Raw genomic sequence first — 19,259 nt, 5'->3', positions numbered from 1 at the left:
TCGACATTAATTACCGATTGACAGTCATCTATGAACAACACAATTACAAACAAACCGTGACAGGCTGGATGACGGGAATTTTCCCCGATAAGAATTTTTCATCACCTCCCTCGATTTAATCAACATTTTTTTAAAGCATATATACTTATTGTTCTATTGCCAAACTAATGCATCTAGACCCATTTTGTCATACATTGTCACTAATGTATTGTTTACTGTCGTGGGTTAAACAACGGGTAATGTATTCATATGGGTATTATCAGACTATTATGATATGTTTGTTAAGATTGTATCAGTTAGGAAAATATATTTACGGTACAATTGGGGGTTTATAATTACAATAAAACTGTACATAAGCAAAACATAAAGTTAGAACTATTTTTGAATGGCCAACGGCTTTTCGGTCTATTCGTACATGTACACTATCTAGCTTCCATTTCCTTATATGTGTTTATGTGCGTAAAAGTATGCATATGTATATGATATACTCCCCTTTACCTATATATTTTACATTTTTTTTTGTCTGTGGATAGGGTCTGGTTTATGGACTCTATATATAGTGCGTATACATGTAGCACATACACAATACGATCGCTTGTCCGGTTAATGAATAACACAACGCAAAAGTATATATAAACACTGTATGAATTAAATGATAACAATTAAAATTTAATTTTTAAATAATATTGTATTACAGCGTAAGATATAGAATATTTGCACTATGTTCACTTATCACCCTGTTCATTTTCAAGCACAGTCAACACACCGAGTTGATTATGCTTATCGCATCAGCATCTCGCCATTGTGAACAATCAAGCGCATCAGCATCTCGACATTGTGAACAATCAATCGCATCAGCATCTCGCCATTGTGAACAATCAATCGCATCAGCATCTCGACATTGTGAACAATCAATCGCATCAGCATCTCGACATTGTGAACAATCAATCGCATCAGCATCTCGACATTGTGAACAATCAATCGCATCAGCATGTCGCCATTGTGAACAATCAATAATCAATAGAAAGCTTCAATGGCTTTAACGATGTATTGTATTGCTTAAAAATATTTGTAGAAGATTAACTTTTGTGCATATCAATATCGTCATAATATTTCATCACATGCTCCGACCTCGCACACACATACAAAACTTTTTGGAAGTCCATGTAAAGAAAGTTTTGTTCAGTTGTGGTCAATATCACGAATGAAATTTAAGAAGAAATAATCTAATTGTCAAAAACCAAACGGCTGCCTAGTTTGAACCTTAATTTATTTTCACGACCTTGACTTTGTAGTCTGGTGGACCACTTTGTAGTCCCTTGGTAGGCATGCCTGTTGGCATTTTATCCGGAATCTCTGGATGCAGCTCAAATCTCTGTATCAGTGACGTTAAAAACAGGAAAAGTTCCAACCTGGCCAGCGACTCTCCGAGACACACTCGGCGACCTGAAATAAGAAAAGTTTCAAATGAGGTTCCTGTAAGTTATGTAGCAGATTTTAACATCATGAGAATCGCACATATTGAAAGAAATACTACCAGATAGAAGAAAAGAAACGTGTGGAAATAAAAGGATTACTTCGAAATGTCTAAAACTTTATCGCCCTATACGATGAAGTTACAACATCAAACTATACAAGCAATTTAAATCTGTTGTTTGTTAGAGTTATTACCCGTTGTTTTCACTCTTCGTTTTCCTGACGGAAGTTAAACGATGGGAAGTAACTCTAATAGAGATAAGAGTGGCAAAAAAGGTACCTTATGACGTCATAAGATAGTAAGTAGCTAGGACGCCTTGAAAATGCCCAGGAGGGCTAAATGCGTTAGTGACGAATTTTTCTTGAGGAAATATATAATAGATGTAAAAAGAACATTTTTTTAAACATTCCATGTACATGTATATATATACTCATGCACTAGCGCAAATATCGAAAACATATTTCACCGAGGAAAGTCGTAAAGTAAAATATGTTGGTAAGTGAAAAATGAATACACCATTTAATCGTAGCACTCATTTCATCATTTCAAATGTTGACCTAAACTTATATGAGATTATTATGATCTTCATCATTTGATTGATTATTACTTTACCATTTATCATATTTACTTCGATTGTGAAACCGTATACTAATTTCCAATTGTCGATTTGATCTGATACCAGGATCTCATGCTGATACAGAAATTATTAAATTTGCAATAACATTAGAAAAACGCTTCATAGCGTTTTCAAATTACTAATCTTTTATTTTTGTAATGAAACGAATCAGATAATTCGATGACAACATTACCTAAAGAAAATGCCAACACCAGTTTTTCCTTCCCGTTCAATTTCCCGTCTGCGTCTAAAAATCTATCTGGGTTGAATTTTTCTGGTTTTTCAAACACGGACGGGTCGAAGTGAACAGAATCCAAATTGGCTACAATAGTGGATCCTTTAGGAATAAACATCCCTCTGAACTCAATGTCTTTTTGTGCTCCATGTGGAACGCTCAGTGGAGCAATGTTTCCGAACCTCAAAGCCTCTGTAATTACAGCTGAGTAGTAGGGCATGTTTTCTTTGTCATTAAAGGTGGGAAATCTGGACGACCCCACCACACGATCGATCTCCTTTCTGAGTCTGGCCTGGATGTCTTGGTGGTACATCAACTGTAGGATGGTCCATCGTATTGTTGTGGCTGTTGTTTCGGTGCCGGCCACAAATAAATTCAGAACTGTCACTTCTAAGTTAAAATCTGAAATATCAAAACCACCTTGTTAGCCTTCAACATACCTGGGCCTATGCACGTGTTATGTTGAATACACCACAGTGACTTTCATCACCTGAATACAGGCATACGGCATTTCAGCAACTTTAAAACAAAATGTTGCAGGTGATAGACTAGTACAAAATACACCATATTTAACATATCCATTTCATGTTGGGAAAGGTTTTGGAGTGAGGTGGAAGTATTATAAAAGCCAGTCAAAATACAACTCGTATTCAGAAGGTGTCAAGCGTTAGAATCCAGACACCTTAGCAATCATAACCCTGTCAGATTGAGGATCACAAAGACATACGTTTTAGCATTACGCCATAGACAAAAATGAATGAAAAAAACTCACCGTCAAAAACAGCATTACTCGAACTTTGTCTGTTTTGTTCCTTGATGAAAACGTCTATGAAATCCCTTGGATTGTCGGGATCAAATGTGTTTTTATGATTATTTATTTGCTCATGCATATAACTAATGAGTTCATTGGCATTATTCCTTATTTTGTTCAAGCTGAAGATGTCCCCGGGCAAATATCGCAGCCAAGGTATATTAAAGGCAGTAGAAACAGTCCGGCTGAGACGAAAGCTTTCTTCCAAAAGCTCAATAAGTTTCCAGAATTTTGCGTCATCGTGATCAAATCTTTTACCAAACACAATATTGCAAATGATATTTGAAATGCTAAGTTGAATGCAATCTTTTGGATCATATATTTTCCCTTTTTGGTCTTCTAAGACTTCTAAGAACACCCGAATTTCTTCCATTACACGAGCTTCCAGGGATCTCTTCCCGAATCCAAATTCACGCAGAGTACTCAAGGCGAAAGTTCTTGTGAGCTTCCAATGTTGTCCCGAGGATTGGGCAATCCCTGTAATAGGTTAACATTGTTTTAATAACACAATAGATATACATAAAAACAATAGTAATTTAAAATAAATATACAAAAATGTTATCATTAATTATATAACTCAGACAATAAAAAATCATTGTTCGTCAATGCGCGTAATTGCCAGACTTAATGCAAACTCTTCCTTTTAGTGTGTATTAGTATTTCTAGATGAGGTGTTGAATTTATCCGTAGAACCGAGAAAACGTGAACACATATTTGATCAAGCTATGTTTAATCTTGGGTATTATCTGCATAGTTTGTCTCTGTAGAAATAAATTCTGTAATGTTTTGTTGCTATAAACACGGACCATTCGAACACTTGGCAGCCGTCAAAAGTATAATTGATAAGAAGCGATATGTAATATTATACAATTTTGGCTCTTTGTATGTTAATACATAGTTAAACCTGATAAAGGCGATATCCCCTGGTGCCGAAGGGCGACGAAGGAAATGGTTTAACAATTCTCTGTATTTGTCGACAAAATGAATAACTGTTTGGTATATGAAACGATATACCTCTAAACTATTTGCCATTGTAAGCTTGAAGCAATGACAGCATAATAAACAATAATTAATAAACAAACCATCACCGAATCTTGATTTTGCAATCTTTCTATGAAAAAATACACAGTCTGAATATGTTTTATTTTGGTTAGCCCAATGAACGAATGCCCTATTTTGAGTGAACTTTATTACATGTACGTAAGTAATGGGGAATCACCTGTTTCTATTTATATCCATATTGTATAAGTATATATATAGCTCCAAGAATTTGCCATCTTTTAGATACCACAAGCATGTTGAATACAAAATAATGAACAAGGTAAACCTATATAACCTACTTCGGAACATCTAGCTAGGAAATCTCATGATTTAATGTAGCTTGCTATTGTTTTGACATTATATCATTTGTTGAAATCAATGAATCACTGATAATTATTGTACAGCGTACCAAAAGCAAGATAACTGATTTAATTAGTTTAACGTCTTAATATCAACCAGGGTCATTTACGGACGTGTTAGCCGGATTACCCTAAAAAAAGTCACCAACCAGCGGTCAGTACCAAAGGGGGAGTCTGACGATTACCTACGTTTACGTTATGAATGTATTTAAGCATGTCAGATAACAATTTATGACTGATTAAGAATAAGAGAATTAGTGAAATATGCACCATACCATTTCTCTTGAGCACTACAGAACTGCGGAATGTGTCAGGACGATCGGAGAAGTCTTCAGCTCGCTTTATAAACGCTTCCTTTAATGCATCAATACCGTTTATAACGACCAATAGAGAACGTCCTACTCTTACACTAAATACGTCTCCAAACTCTGCACGCAAATCCCGGAAAATAACATACGGTCTCGATCCACGTCTTCGCAAAAGTGGCAAACTACCAATAATAGGATAGCCTGGTGGACCTGGTGGATATCTACCTGGCCGTTGCGTTAACCACTTGACCAATAGGGCAAACAGAACGACTATAATTCCAATAGTAAAAGTGTTTACGCTTGCTAGCCAGTCCAACATCATCGTGATATCCGGTGTATACTTGAATATAAGTTCTGCACACATGTTACTGTTTCCTAATGCCAGCCAGCGTGTATCAATGGTTTACATACAGTGGGTAGTGTACACAGTTTGTGACCTTCCTTAATTCGATAAACTGGCTCGAAAGAAAGATAACTACATTATACCTAACGCTGGTAAATATTTGGTTCAAACGTTCCATATAATCAGCTGTACACAGTTTCTGACCCGGCTACCGACATATATATAGGCATAGACATATTTATGTTTGTCAGCGAGGCGTATCGCTTGTGTTTAGTTGACAGCTTAAATACTGTCTTCAGATCGTTAGTCGAGCTCTGTCCTGTATAGTTTGACCTGGTTGCACTTTTAATTTCTCTTTAATAATCCTTAACAATATATAAATGTTGGACCCTTTCCAGAATTGTTATGCGACGCTTAGGAGGTAAATAGGTCTGAATTGTAGGTTTGTCACCATTTAGTAGATGATGGCGCGTACATGATTATAAAATTAATCTAAAGCCTCTATTTTCAAACTCAAAGGTGATATATCAATGGTGTAATTAATTTAACTTAGATTACTACCCTAACTAAAACAATGGATATCAACAGCTATTTCTGTAATCCTGTGTAAATTGTAATCATTCGAAATATATATCTTTAACTCTGTTATTTCTCATTTGTGAAGTTTATGTAGAGATTAGATGGGAATATATTGATTACAAATATGAATATTATGATTATGAAAATCCAATTATTATATTTAAGAATTGATAAACTGTGTTAATTATCTAGAATTTACAGTATAACCTCACCTGTTTAGTATTAAGTCAATTTTCATTATGGCCATTTAAGAAAATACTGGGATTTGAATGTAGAGTTAAGACCGAGTATCCACTGACCTGGCGCCTTGCAGCTTAAATATTACATTGGATTTGTTTAACTGCATATGTAGTAATTTTAGCTTGGAGCATTATTTATATACATGTATATATATTTCAACCGTTTTCATATGTATGCCATCAGTCAGTTTCACTATAACTGTTGATAATATCCCTTGATAAACAATATATATATATATATATATATAAGAAATAAAAACTTCATCCATAGTCATGATCACTATATCCTCATGTGTATATTATAATTGTGTGTAAGGTGTGTGTTAGGGTGTGTCTGTCTGTGTTAAACCTTAGTTACCTCCCCTGAATGTTATTGTATTTTTTTCATTTCAAAAATATTAATGTAACAATATATATATATAGATAGATATTATGACTGTTTATATATACACACTCCATCCACCAATGGAGAGAACTTATATAGGCCTAGCCTGTTGTTCCATCCTATTGACTGTATCATCAATATGTCTATAAAATTTGTTGAAATGAAATTAGTTTGACTATCACTGTTGATAATATCCCTTGATAGATCTCTGTGCTATGAGCTGTTTATTAGTAATAGGGTACATATGCTGTGATCGATTTTAGTTTAGAAATATATCATATTGCCATGAGGATATATCGCAGTTTATGAGTGGCTGTGTGATATGAAAATTAAATGAGTTCAAATAAGTTGGTATTAATTTCATTAACGAGTTGACATAGATATCCAAAAGAATCCGTGGGTAGTGTACACAGATTGTGACCTTCTTCTTCTGCTATATGTACTACGTATACGTATATCATACCTGACGTAGGTATACCAGGTATTTAGTTCACTTGTTCTTATATTCTGACCCGTCTTGATATATAAACAGCTTATGCATTAAAGACATTGACATATTTATATACATGTATACATCCCTCTTTGTCAGCAAGGTGTGTCGCTCTTTTAGCTTGACCTGGTAAGGCTTGAAAATATTCATTAATAGATTATTACAATAAGCATTTTGGGTCCTTACAAGAATCATTTGCGACTTGTTTTAAGTATATATGTTTTAAGGTGTGCGTCATTTAATGGGTTGTACTTGTGTTAACAAAAAAATTCAAAGACTTCTTTTAAAGCTCAAATAAATGATGTGTCAATGGTGTCATTAATCAAAATTAGATTCACCACCCTATAAACATTTGTTAGAACTCTAATTATATGTCATTATGGTATATTATCTGAGCATATTATCAGAGTATTTCCTTATTATTATAGGAAATGATATCCAAATCTTTAAATTCCATCGATTGACACATAAAAATAGCAGAAATTTGCCATTCACCTCTCCACAACGACCATCTGTCTACCTTACATTGTACATGTACTTTCTAGCCTACAACGACTATCGCCAAGCAACGAACATTTTATTTCCTTAGACAATGTTTTTTATTCAATGTTAATAATAATAAATGCAAACACCAATGGAGCTGTGTGACGAAATAAAACTCAGTGTCATCACATTAGACACATCTTGACAGGTGTGTTATATTTGCAGTAGTTTTAATTTGCTTTAGATTTGACGTGAGTGTAACAATGAGTGGCGTTTACTTTGGGTATGTTCAATAGATAATATATAACAATTTTAATCATTGAGTCGCCTTTGAAATGCTTTTTGAAATGCTTTCTTCGACAACCACTTTTTTATTGTTGTTCAGTATTGCTGTCATTGCATTCATATTATTCTCACAGTAAATGCTGTAATACAGTAATAGGTTGAATTTCCAATAATACAGATAACGCATCTGTATACACGTATAACCATTTCTTTCCCTGAATGACCTGTTTCAGACAGGATTATTAATTTCAGGTTCATAGACAATCAAATGCTGCCTTCTCAATATGTTTTGTCACTACGTTAACTATTTGAAAATATTTAAACTCTAATCGATGTTTCTTTCCAAATACTGCAGATTATACAATGTGTTTGTTATATTAGTCGGTACAGCTATTCTTGGTATGAAGTTTGCAATATTCGTTTCGTGTGTTTTTTTAATAGCAGTATTTATCCAATCTCTCCCTTGGTTTATTGCGGTCCTCACATTAAAAATGAGGAATTGTTGAGACCGCAATGCACCCTGGGAGAGATTGGTATTTATCATTTCCTTAGATTCTATTTTTCAGTGGGCAGTGTACACAGTTTATGACCTAACTAACTAGATAATACCTGGCGTGTGTATACTAAATAATTGGTTAAAACGCCCATATCCACCTGTACATAGTTTCTGACCTGTCTAGCGACATATATATTTATTATACCTCAAGTGAGAATCCTGCATTCTAATTGGTCGAGAGATATTTGGTATTTTACACTATCACACGGCAGGTAACATTAGAACAATAGGAAACAATAGACACGTTCGTAGCAACCCTCTAGCAGCGGCTGATAGTGTATTTTTTACAGTGCAAAATATTAACCGCCCGAAAAAAGATGCGCACTCGTTTCTTATTTCGACACCATCTTTGTTTTTCGAAGCGACGCTTCAAAATTTATCTGGAGCTATTTAGTAATAGTTTTGCCAAATTAGTCTGTTTATCAATAAACACATCATATTAACGACGGAGCTTTCCGTTCACGTCTTTTCGCTTACCGTCAAAGCGCTATATGTTGGTTTTTATGAAGCCGTCAGTGATTAAGTGAACGGAAGACATGCGATTTCAAGCGTCTTCGTGACGTTGCTAATGTTGTAAAAGCAGAAGGATTGGAAATCTTATCTATTTCCGGTTTACGTTGTCGTATCCCGATCACTAGGTAAATGTGGCATTACGCGGTATTTTGCAGTACCTTTTAAACATACGTAATTTATAGGAATAACAGTATAACTTGGATGTTTTTTTCATAATTTGATTATCAAATTTGAGTACATCTCATAGGAGTTGATATTGGATCACCTAAAGCATTTACATAGACGCCGCTTCATACTATGGTTCCCCGGGGTCACCATATATAATAACTGTTTAAAACAATGATTCCCCGGTTCACCTAACTTTACTTCCGTGCTTAAAGGTTTTTACTATGTAATACAATGGTTACCAAGGGTCACCTCATTAATTTATCCCTACTGTTTAATATCACAGTTCCCCAGGGTCATCGTCGTGATATATACTCTATCAATACAACTGGTTCCCCAGGGTCATCGTCGTGATATATACTCTATCAATACCATGGTTCCCCAGGGTCATCGTCGTGATATATACTCTTATCAATACCATGGTTCCCCAGGGTCATCGTCGTGATATATACTCTTATCAATACAACGGTTCCCCAGGGTCATCGTCGTGATATATACTCTATCAATACAATGGTTCCCCAGGGTCATCGTCGTGATATATACTCTTATCAATACCATGGTTCCCCAGGGTCATCGTCGTGATATATACTCTTATCAATACCATGGTTCCCCAGGGTCATCGCTGTGATATATACTCTATCAATACCATGGTTCCCCAGGGTCATCGTCGTGATATATACTCTTATCAATACCATGGTTCCCCAGGGTCATCGTTGTGATATATACTCTATCAATACCATGGTTCCCCAGGGTCATCGTCGTGATATATACTCTTATCAATACCATGGTTCCCCAGGGTCATCGTCGTGATATATACTCTTATCAATACCATGGTTCCCCAGGGTCATCGTCGTGATATATACTTTTATCAATACCATGGTTCCCCAGGGTCATCGTCGTGATATATACTCTTATCAATACCATGGTTCCCCAGGGTCATCGTTGTGATATATACTCTTATCAATACCATGGTTCCCCAGGGTCATCGTTGTGATATATACTCTTATCAATACCATGGTTCCCCAGGGTCATCGTTGTGATATATACTCTTATCAATACCATGGTTCCCCAGGGTCATCGTTGTGATATATACTCTTATCAATACCATGGTTCCCCAGGGTCATCGTTGTGATATATACTCTTATCAATACCATGGTTCTCCAGAGTCATCGTTGTGACATATACTCTTATCAATAACATAATTCCCAAGGGTCATCGTCTTTATACACACTCTATCAATACTATGGTTCCCCAGGGTCATCTTTGTGATATATACTCTTATCAATACCATGGTTCCCCAGGGTCATCGTTGTGATATATACTCTTATCAATACCATGGTTCCCCAGGGTCATCGCTGTGATATATACTCTTATCAATACCATGGTTCCCCAGGGTCATCGTTGGGATATATACTCTTATCAATGCAATGGTTCCCCAGGGTCATCGTTGTGATATATACTCTATCAATACCATGGTTCCCCAGGGTCATCGTCGTGATATATACTCTATCAATACCATGGTTCCCCAGGGTCATCGTCGTGATACATACTCTTATCAATACCATGGTTCCCCAGGGTCATCGTCGTGATATATACTCTATCAATACCTTGGTTCCCCAGGGTCATAGTTGTGATATATACTCTGTTAATACCATGGTTCCCGAGGGTCATCGTTGTTATATATACTCTATCAATACCATGGTTCCCCAGGGTCATCGTTGTGATATATACTCTTATCAATACCATGGTTCCCCAGGGTCATCGTTGTGATATATACTCTTATCAATACCATGGTTCCCCAGGGTCATCGTCGTGATATATACTCTTATCAATACCATGGTTCCCCAGGGTCATCGCTGTGATATATACTCTTATCAATACCATGGTTCCCCAGGGTCATCGTTGTGATATATACTCTATCAATACCATGGTTCCCCAGGGTCATCGTCGTGATATATACTCTTATCAATACCATGGTTCCCCAGGGTCATCGTTGTGATATATACTCTATCAATACCATGGTTCCCCAGGGTCATCGTTGTGATATATACTCTATCAATACCATGGTTTTCCCAGGGTCATCGTTGTGATGTATACTCTATCAATACCTTGGGTCATCGTAGTTGACATATTGTAACAATATCACGATACCCCCGGGGAACCATCATTGTTACCCCGGTTGGTCTAATTCATTTCCAGTGACATATTCCCGGTCTGATCATAAACTTGACCTAATGATACTACTGTTATATGCAATGTTTCATCATTTGTTTTATTGGAGTGAGGACTGCCCATACCACAAAATGCACAAAAAGTTACACTGATTTAGGCACAAAAAGTCATAACTTTTTAATGCTAGATTGGAACCATATCTGGTTAGGGGTTTCAACCTAGCACTAAAAAGGCACCAAAAAGGAAAAAAAATACACTCAACACATGTCATGGTCTAATCAGTTATTTTATTACAGTCAAAAAGGCACAATTTAGGTACAATTTTACAAAGGCAGAAAATAAGCACATAAAAGGTACACTCGCCCAGTCTTAATTCAAGTACTGAATCATTGAAAAGCACAAAAAGGTATACCATAGTAACCCCTTAATTATGACAGTAAAAAAATCTAAAATGAACAGTAATTGTTCAACTTTTTGTGCATTTCACAATTTACTATAATTATGATATATATATGCCAGTCATAAAATACATAAACATCTATTTTAAGAAAAAATCAAAAGTGTTAGAAAAATAGAGAATGTTTGAATAACTGGAATTCACATTTCTGAAATCCATTACCATTAACTAAATAATCTGAAAAGGTAATAATTAACTGTACAATCATACCCTCACAATTTGCTTGACAAATGTGTAAAATAAATGTGAAATATTTACTATTAGGAGACCTTATACGGAACCATACAAATAATCTTTAAAAGTAATTCTTGCTAAAACATTACACATATTTAAATATATGATTTGATAAATAATCGTGAAAAGTAACTATTAAATATGTATAAAAATGAAAGTAAGATTTAATCATTTCAATATATCATGTAAAAAAAGTAAAAAAAAACACCCATACTCTCTTAAAATTAACTTACTTAAAATTAGTTACCATTATTACTAGATCATCTTACAGAAGCAATAAGATAATCTTAAAAGTTCATTCTTACATCGATGCACTCTTCCATTACACTCCATCAATATATTCTTAAATTAAAATACACTCTTAAATTTCATTCTTACATCAATATATTCTTAAATGTCATTTTTACATCAACATATTGTACACTGTATACACATGTTTATGTATGACTTGATTATTTTGAATAGTTACTATTACATATAAATATACTTTTAAAATAAGATTCATTTATGGTCACACCTACTATATATTCAGCTCTCAGCAAAAATAATATTCAAGATATTTATTCACATTTTACCGGTCAATGCTTTTCTTGTGTGAAAGTACACATGTATGTTTAATTTTTCATTTCTTTTTTTAATCATTTTTGTCAAATGAATATTCTTTTTTATTTTGATTGTAGATTATTTAGAAACAAAACATCTGATATAATTACTATAATTAATGCTACACAACTTTTATCTATAATATATATGACAGATATGCATACCTATTTTTTATATAGCTTTACATGTAAATCAGTTGAAAACTTTGTATATATAATTAAGAACAAAAATATGGTAAATATAGTCTGACAAATCAAAAATGCTTCATATCTAATACATCAAAATATATCTGCTGTCTTCTTCCTCTCCAAGCTCACCAGAACACGGATCTTCGTTGTCATAGAATACTTCACCTCTGCCACTGAGGCTTTGCCGTGTATAGCAACTGCATAATCTGTGAAGTAATTTAAAAATTGAAATGAAACACAAGCTGTATATTACCATCATAGTGATTTATGTATTATAAATATTTCCTAATAAACCTTAAAGTGAATAGTCGGGCAAAGAAAACCAGTCTAAATGCGTTCATTGGCCTTCCAAAAGTTCTCACATATTAATACGACGGTCAAGTTCTGCTTACGTTTCCTAGTTCTGACCATTGAAATAAAGAAAAGTTGAAAGCATTGAAAGCGAGGCTGCGTGGAAATGTTACCACGGACATAGTCAACCGGGAGGACGTTTTAGTTTCCTATACTTTAAATTAATTTCAACGTACGCAGACAGATTTTGACGAGAAAGTTTATTATTCTATTCCATAAGAAATTATACTGGATACATTCACACCATTTTTACCGACTTAAGCCATCCTAGCCCGATTGTTCACTTTAACCTATACTACGATAAAATATACAATATTGTATGCTAAATAGGAAATTATTTTCTTAGACAAAAAAGAAATAACATTAATATACATCGGGTTATTGGCATATCTTAGACTATTAAGAATTATAAACATTTATGGAGACACGTAATGTATTTCGAAGGACTATAAATTACTTCTCCAGTGGAATTCCACAGATGTATTTTAATCAATAATCACATGTGCCATTTAGTAGCTAATTATGATATCTTATGATTCACAGGCAAAGATTATAGTTGAAATGCTTTTGTGTGTTGATAAAATGTACTAATATATTATACCAATATAGCATTTTGATGAGGTCGATACATGGTTATATCGACCAAAGAACAAATATTGACCGAGGACGTACCTGTAGACTTTTTTTCAAAATATAGGGTGTGCAGTCAGTTATGGTTTTTGGTTATCGATAGACATCATGTCTGTGAACATTTAGCAGCACCATTGAAATTTTGATGATGAGTTTTATTTATATATTCGTCCTTGATATATTATTATATATCGTGAAGTATTATTTCGTATTATTTACAATAATAAAATTAACCAACCTTGTATACAGGCGGAGGAAACTTTCAAGCTGTGACAATGATTTTATTTTCATACATGTAAACATACCGTTGTGTAAATATTACGAACTAATATTTCTGCTACCGATCTTGGTAATTAAGGGAAAAGTCAATTGTTTTCTGTAATCAAAAGTGATTATTATTTCTTTGGTAAAATTCCAATATTCCCAGTGACTACACATACACACTGATACGTCCTTCATTATGTTATCCAAGACCCGACCCGGGTAAGCTGATGTCTCCTTGTTCTTTCATGATATATGGCATGATTCTAAACCGAACGTTTTGTATATAAGTAATTATGTCTAACAATATATCTTGAGAGCAGATTTATTTCATTTTCGTGAATTGGCGGCTTTAATTATACATATAAAGTTTTGAGAACCGCCATAACACAAATACATATATGTATCATTTAGTGGAGTGATATATATCGATCCATTTTTTCTGACAAAAAAAAAAAAACATTCAGCTTTCATACTGTACATGACTTGTTCATATTTTGCTGAAATTCATTCATTAATTAGTGTCTTTATTTATTAAACAGATCATGCACGGATGTGAAGAAAAAACTGAGACTAGAGTCTCTTCTTAGCTGATGTCACGCTGTGTTGTAATCTCTAACTGTATACTTCGATGGTCAACATCGTCTCAATACGGTCTCATGAGAGGGGCCAGATTACGTAAGAAAGAGAAACTATCCACGGGAGTGAGCAAATTGACCATCATGTAATTTCAATTCACACTGTACACAGGTCTTGGCCCAATTTGTACATTACATATAGCAAGTGTATCATGTGTATGTATTTTTCAATCAGATTGATGTATTTATACTAGAAACAGTAATATTATTTACAATGGCATATCGAAAAAAGAACTATTCAAAAGCAAGGATTTGTAAGTGAAAACTAATAATTCCTTATCAAAAGTAATGCATAATGTCAGAAATGATATTTCTGATAATTGCAAGATTTCGGATATTCAATTCTTTGTGAGTTTTGGTCAATATCGATCATTATTTGATATACATATGATAATAATGATAATTCATATGACCAATAAACGTACTGCATCACTCTGTAGATGATTGCTTAAAACAGATATTTAGAATAGTTTGATATACTATCCAAATCTTTGCTTTAAAGAACGAAAATCACGTATATTTAACAGAACATATTCAAATGAATATCAGGATTACAAGCCGCGCACATCTAATACGTATACAAGGTGATCCCTTTAGACTATTATTTTAGCATTAGTTCAAATGCAATACTTCGTAATATATTCATATAATCATATCATCATCCTAATTGGTCAAGAAGCTTATAGCTTAATCATACCGAGGATCAGGTATAATTGTGTGTGTGTGATAGTTGTAAATTATCATAGCCCCATATCAGACATACATTATTTGTACTTTACACTACAAAACAGCCCACTGCCGGTAATGACGTCACATTCGGTTATTCCCCCAAATCAGCAGTCGCATGAGTTGTTATACAGGTACAAATTGAGCAATTTTGAGGGAGGTATCTCGGTATAGCGGCCGATTTTTATGCGGTTTTGATATTATTGTCAGGAAATTTAACAGAAAAACATATCAAAATATAATTTTCCTTTCCGTGTACAACATAAGCGAGTCAACATGAGCCATATGAGCGAGGTACTTCGACAGCGGTATCGTTGCCAAGACCAAGGACGTATATGAGACTTATAAATCCTTGCCCAGACTATTTTTCCTGAGATGTGCATAACGCCATGCGATTTTTACGGGTTTTTTCTTAATTAATATAAACGGCGCTTTAATTTCAGCTAAATTTAAGTGTCCGAATGAGAACCAGAGAGACAGCGATTGGCGATATCTGACTGTTAATTAACTAAATCTGCCGATATATTTGAAATCTTCTGATCCATAGTACGTGTTTAGTGAATAAAAGGATAACATTAATCTATTAATTTTTAATTCATATATATCTAGAGATTCTGCACTAAATGTGCACTACCTGTGATGTCAAATACCAGTACATGGTTTCGCTGGTAGATCGTCGTGTGACCAAGACAAGGGTCATACCTCTTAGCACAGGGAAATACCTACCGTGATCCAAGATGTCAAGAGTTTTTACACTTGGATACAATTGTAAGTGTAACAAGAAGTGAAATTATTGAACCTGGAATATTAAGCATGACATGATGGATGATTAAAAATACCTTTACCATACATATTGTTGTTGAACACCAAAATGTGCTATTCTAACAATTTAAACTAGATCATTTAAATAAGTAGAGATAATCACTCACCGTAGTCCACACCAGAATTACAAATCGAAACAATTCTGCAATTTTTACAAAATTGCATCAGCAAATCAAAGTGTGATTTTTTTTCTATACAGAGACATCATCTTGTAAATCCTTGAGACATAAATAATTACTATTTAATGTATATTTTTTATAATATGATCATGTCCTAGCTATTATTTACGGTGTATTACTACTTACCAGAATACATCGTCTAACCGATACATAGAACTCATCATCACAATCTTTAATTGTGAACGAAAAGTTGTATCTAAATTGAAATCATAAATGTTTATCTGTACATTTGTACATCTGAGTTTAATGTAGCAGTGGAGCTCCGATAATCTGGATAATACCATATGTACAATAACCGTACTAAAGTTTGATCTTCTATCGAAAACCAATGTACCATAACTGACTGCACACGCTACACTTTGAAAAAAACGCCTGTGGCTATGATCTGGGGCAGCCGTCGCTATGACAACGGGGTGTTCTCTGAACGCCAACATATTTATCAACAATAGGTAGGTGTTGTTTTAGGAAACAATATGAAGGCAATTATATACTGTTTCATATAAGCTGTCTTTATTTTCACCTGTAAAGTCATCTGAGATTTACCTGTATTTCAATCAGTATTATAAGTAACATTGGTGGAATTTGGAAAATAATTCCTTCAATATATCCCGTACAATATACAATGTAAACTATTAATTAAAGATAATCGGTGCTTTAATATACATAAAATCATAAACATTGCAAATGCTAAGAATTAATAAGGAGCTACATGCGGATTATTAAGAACAATGCATTTTAAGTTCCAGGTGAAATATTTTTTTACAAAAACCATATCTCAATTTTATCAGAAAAACAGGTTTCTTGATCAATGTATATTCTAATGTAATAGTATTCTGTATTGACATAGGAGTTCTCCAGGGCTACATTCTTAGCCAACTTTCATTTCTTGTGACCGTGCATAGTTGATTTCTTTTATCGCATAGACATACACCTTTAAGTATTTGGTTTGAAAATGAGTGAAGAAAAACAATAAAAGAAAAACAATATCATAAAAGTTTAAATTAATTTTGTTGGAAATTTTGACCTGTTTATTAAAGTTTCAGTTGGTAATCTATAAAAGCCGACACAAACACACATATATGATGTTTTATAAACATTGGTAATAATATATCATTGCTATATGTATTTTAGATACAAAATATTTTTAGAAGTAACTTAATAATGTAAAAATACTAAATGAAATGAAATTGAAGACTGTTACTTAGGGTCTCAACCATATTCATTTTAATACACATTATAGATGTTAATATAATGTTGCAATACTGGCAAAATTATTTCAAGTCGAAATGTTGTAGGTCTTGTAATTCTCAAAATGTTGCAAACTTTTAGTGCTCAGAATACCAAATTAACAGTTTTCTTATTTTTTCTATTTAAAGATTATAGTACATATACCAATTTGTATCTAGCAACAATGTTTGACCGAAAATCAACCATAGGAAAGAAATTTATAAGTTATTTCTAACATGCACAAAAATATATAATTTTACTGCACTGTTAACCGACAACAGTTTAATTATTGGGTGCTCTTATGCTATAATGACATACATTTACATTATAATGTAACATCACGCTGATCTAAAAATACCATCTTAGGATAGGCCATGGGCTAGGAGGGTCCCAAATGCACCCCCCCCCCCAAACCTCCGAACCAATATTTTTCTGAACCCTTATGACCCACTGATCACAAATCCAAATGTTAACATTGCATAAGTTGGGATGAACTTCCGGTTATGACGTCATCAAGATGGCCGCCATCTCGAATTTCACTAAAAATTGAAAAATAGTCATAACATTAACATTTTTCAACCGAAGTAGACAAATGAGGTATCAAAATGACCACAATAGAACAACAAATACATATCAGGACCAAAAAATCCAATATATGTAGTGATTTCTACGCAGGAAATGAAAAAATCGGATATAAAGCTCAAAAATGGTGATTTTTCAGCAAATTTTTCATATTTTGTTTGACGCAGCAAAAATGTTTCCCAACAGCAATCTATTATTTCTAATAAGTTTTTTGACCACTTGTCAATCAGTTTAAGCAACAAAAACAACCAAAACCAATGTTAACATCGTATAAGTTCCGGTTATGACGTCATCAAGATGGCCACCATCTCGAATTTCACTGAAAAATGAAAAATAGTCATAACATTGACATTTTTCAACTGAAGTAGACAAATGAGGTATCAAAATGACCACAATAGAACAACAAATACATGTCGTGACCAAATAAGACAATATATGTAGTGATTTGAACGCAGGAAATGAAAAAAATAATATTTTAAGCTCAAAAATGGTAATTTTTCAGCATTTTTTCATATTTGGCTTGACGCAGCAAAATTGTTTCCCAACAACAAATTGTTATTCACAATCAGTTATTTGACCTCTTATCAATCTGTTAAAACAACAACAACAAAAATATATAGAAATGCAAAAGAGATTTGTTATACCATCATTTGGTTTACAAAACATCACCTGATGCGGCATATGATTGTTATTTTTTCCAAACCGCTAACACTACAGTTTCCTGGTGTCTTGGAATTTCCTGAATATAACATTGGCTATTGACGATTTATATCTTAACAAATTTGAATTTAAAGTTGGCTGAATATCTAAGTGGGACTTCAAAATAATCCATTTTCATGCTCGAAATTTTGTAGACTAGTAGCCTCTCAAACTGAATTATTACAGCAAAACGCTAACTAATAGCTATAGGGTATCAAATTAAAGTTCCGTAAATACCATGACACTTTTCGAAACATATTGTGTCTTTTAGAATGAGCACATCCATTGTTTATTTCCCGTGTATAACGCAAGATATAAGATGGTTACTACAGTGTCACATATTTCTTTCACTAGTTCTTAATGCTAATCATTTTCGTTGTGCGTGCTTTCTCGCCAGAGTGTCGTCTTCGACCTCGGTGACCTGATGTGACATTACATTACCGGGTTACCATCGTGGTTCTAACTTGTCAACTGTCCATGGTCAGAGTTAAGATCAGAAACATCGGCTTAAGGGATGTGGGAGCTTTTCCTGTTTCCAACCTAGTTTCACCTAGATTCACATATCGTATATGATGTACCAGACTTCCCCGGCATGATGGAAAAGA

At 34.0% G+C, this 19,259-nt stretch overlaps 1 protein-coding gene across 1 annotated transcript; it reads right to left on the bottom strand.

Moving 5' to 3' along the window:
* Positions 1 to 627: 627 nt before the first annotated feature.
* On the bottom strand, positions 628 to 5,631 carry LOC138317060 (cytochrome P450 2B5-like). The gene is made up of 4 exons (XM_069258685.1): positions 4,815 to 5,631; positions 3,101 to 3,616; positions 2,287 to 2,730; positions 628 to 1,446 (listed from the first exon to the last, which is right to left on the bottom strand). Exons 1-4 carry the CDS (start codon positions 5,209 to 5,211, stop codon positions 1,265 to 1,267), a joined length of 1,539 nt encoding a protein of 512 aa, XP_069114786.1. The 5' UTR covers positions 5,212 to 5,631; the 3' UTR covers positions 628 to 1,264.
* Positions 5,632 to 19,259: the final 13,628 nt, after the last annotated feature.

This window comes from Argopecten irradians, chromosome 1 (genome assembly GCF_041381155.1).
Source record: "Argopecten irradians isolate NY chromosome 1, Ai_NY, whole genome shotgun sequence".
Classification (NCBI taxonomy): domain Eukaryota; kingdom Metazoa; phylum Mollusca; class Bivalvia; order Pectinida; family Pectinidae; genus Argopecten; species Argopecten irradians.
The sequence above is the reverse complement of the archived record's forward strand: the minus strand, read 5'-3'. Positions and strand labels throughout refer to the sequence as shown.

What these genes read in the sequence shown, in the direction of transcription:
- LOC138317060 (XM_069258685.1), bottom strand. Translation starts at nt 5,211, where the DNA reads ATGTGTGCAGAACTTATATTCAAGTATACACCGGATATCACGATGATG. An exon ending in TGTAGTGCTCAAGAGAAATG is followed by an intron (nt 3,617 to 4,814) that starts GTATGGTGCATA and finishes AACCTATTACAG; the next exon opens with GGATTGCCCAATCCTCGGGA. An exon ending in GAGTAATGCTGTTTTTGACG is followed by an intron (nt 2,731 to 3,100) that starts GTGAGTTTTTTT and finishes TTGATATTTCAG; the next exon opens with ATTTTAACTTAGAAGTGACA.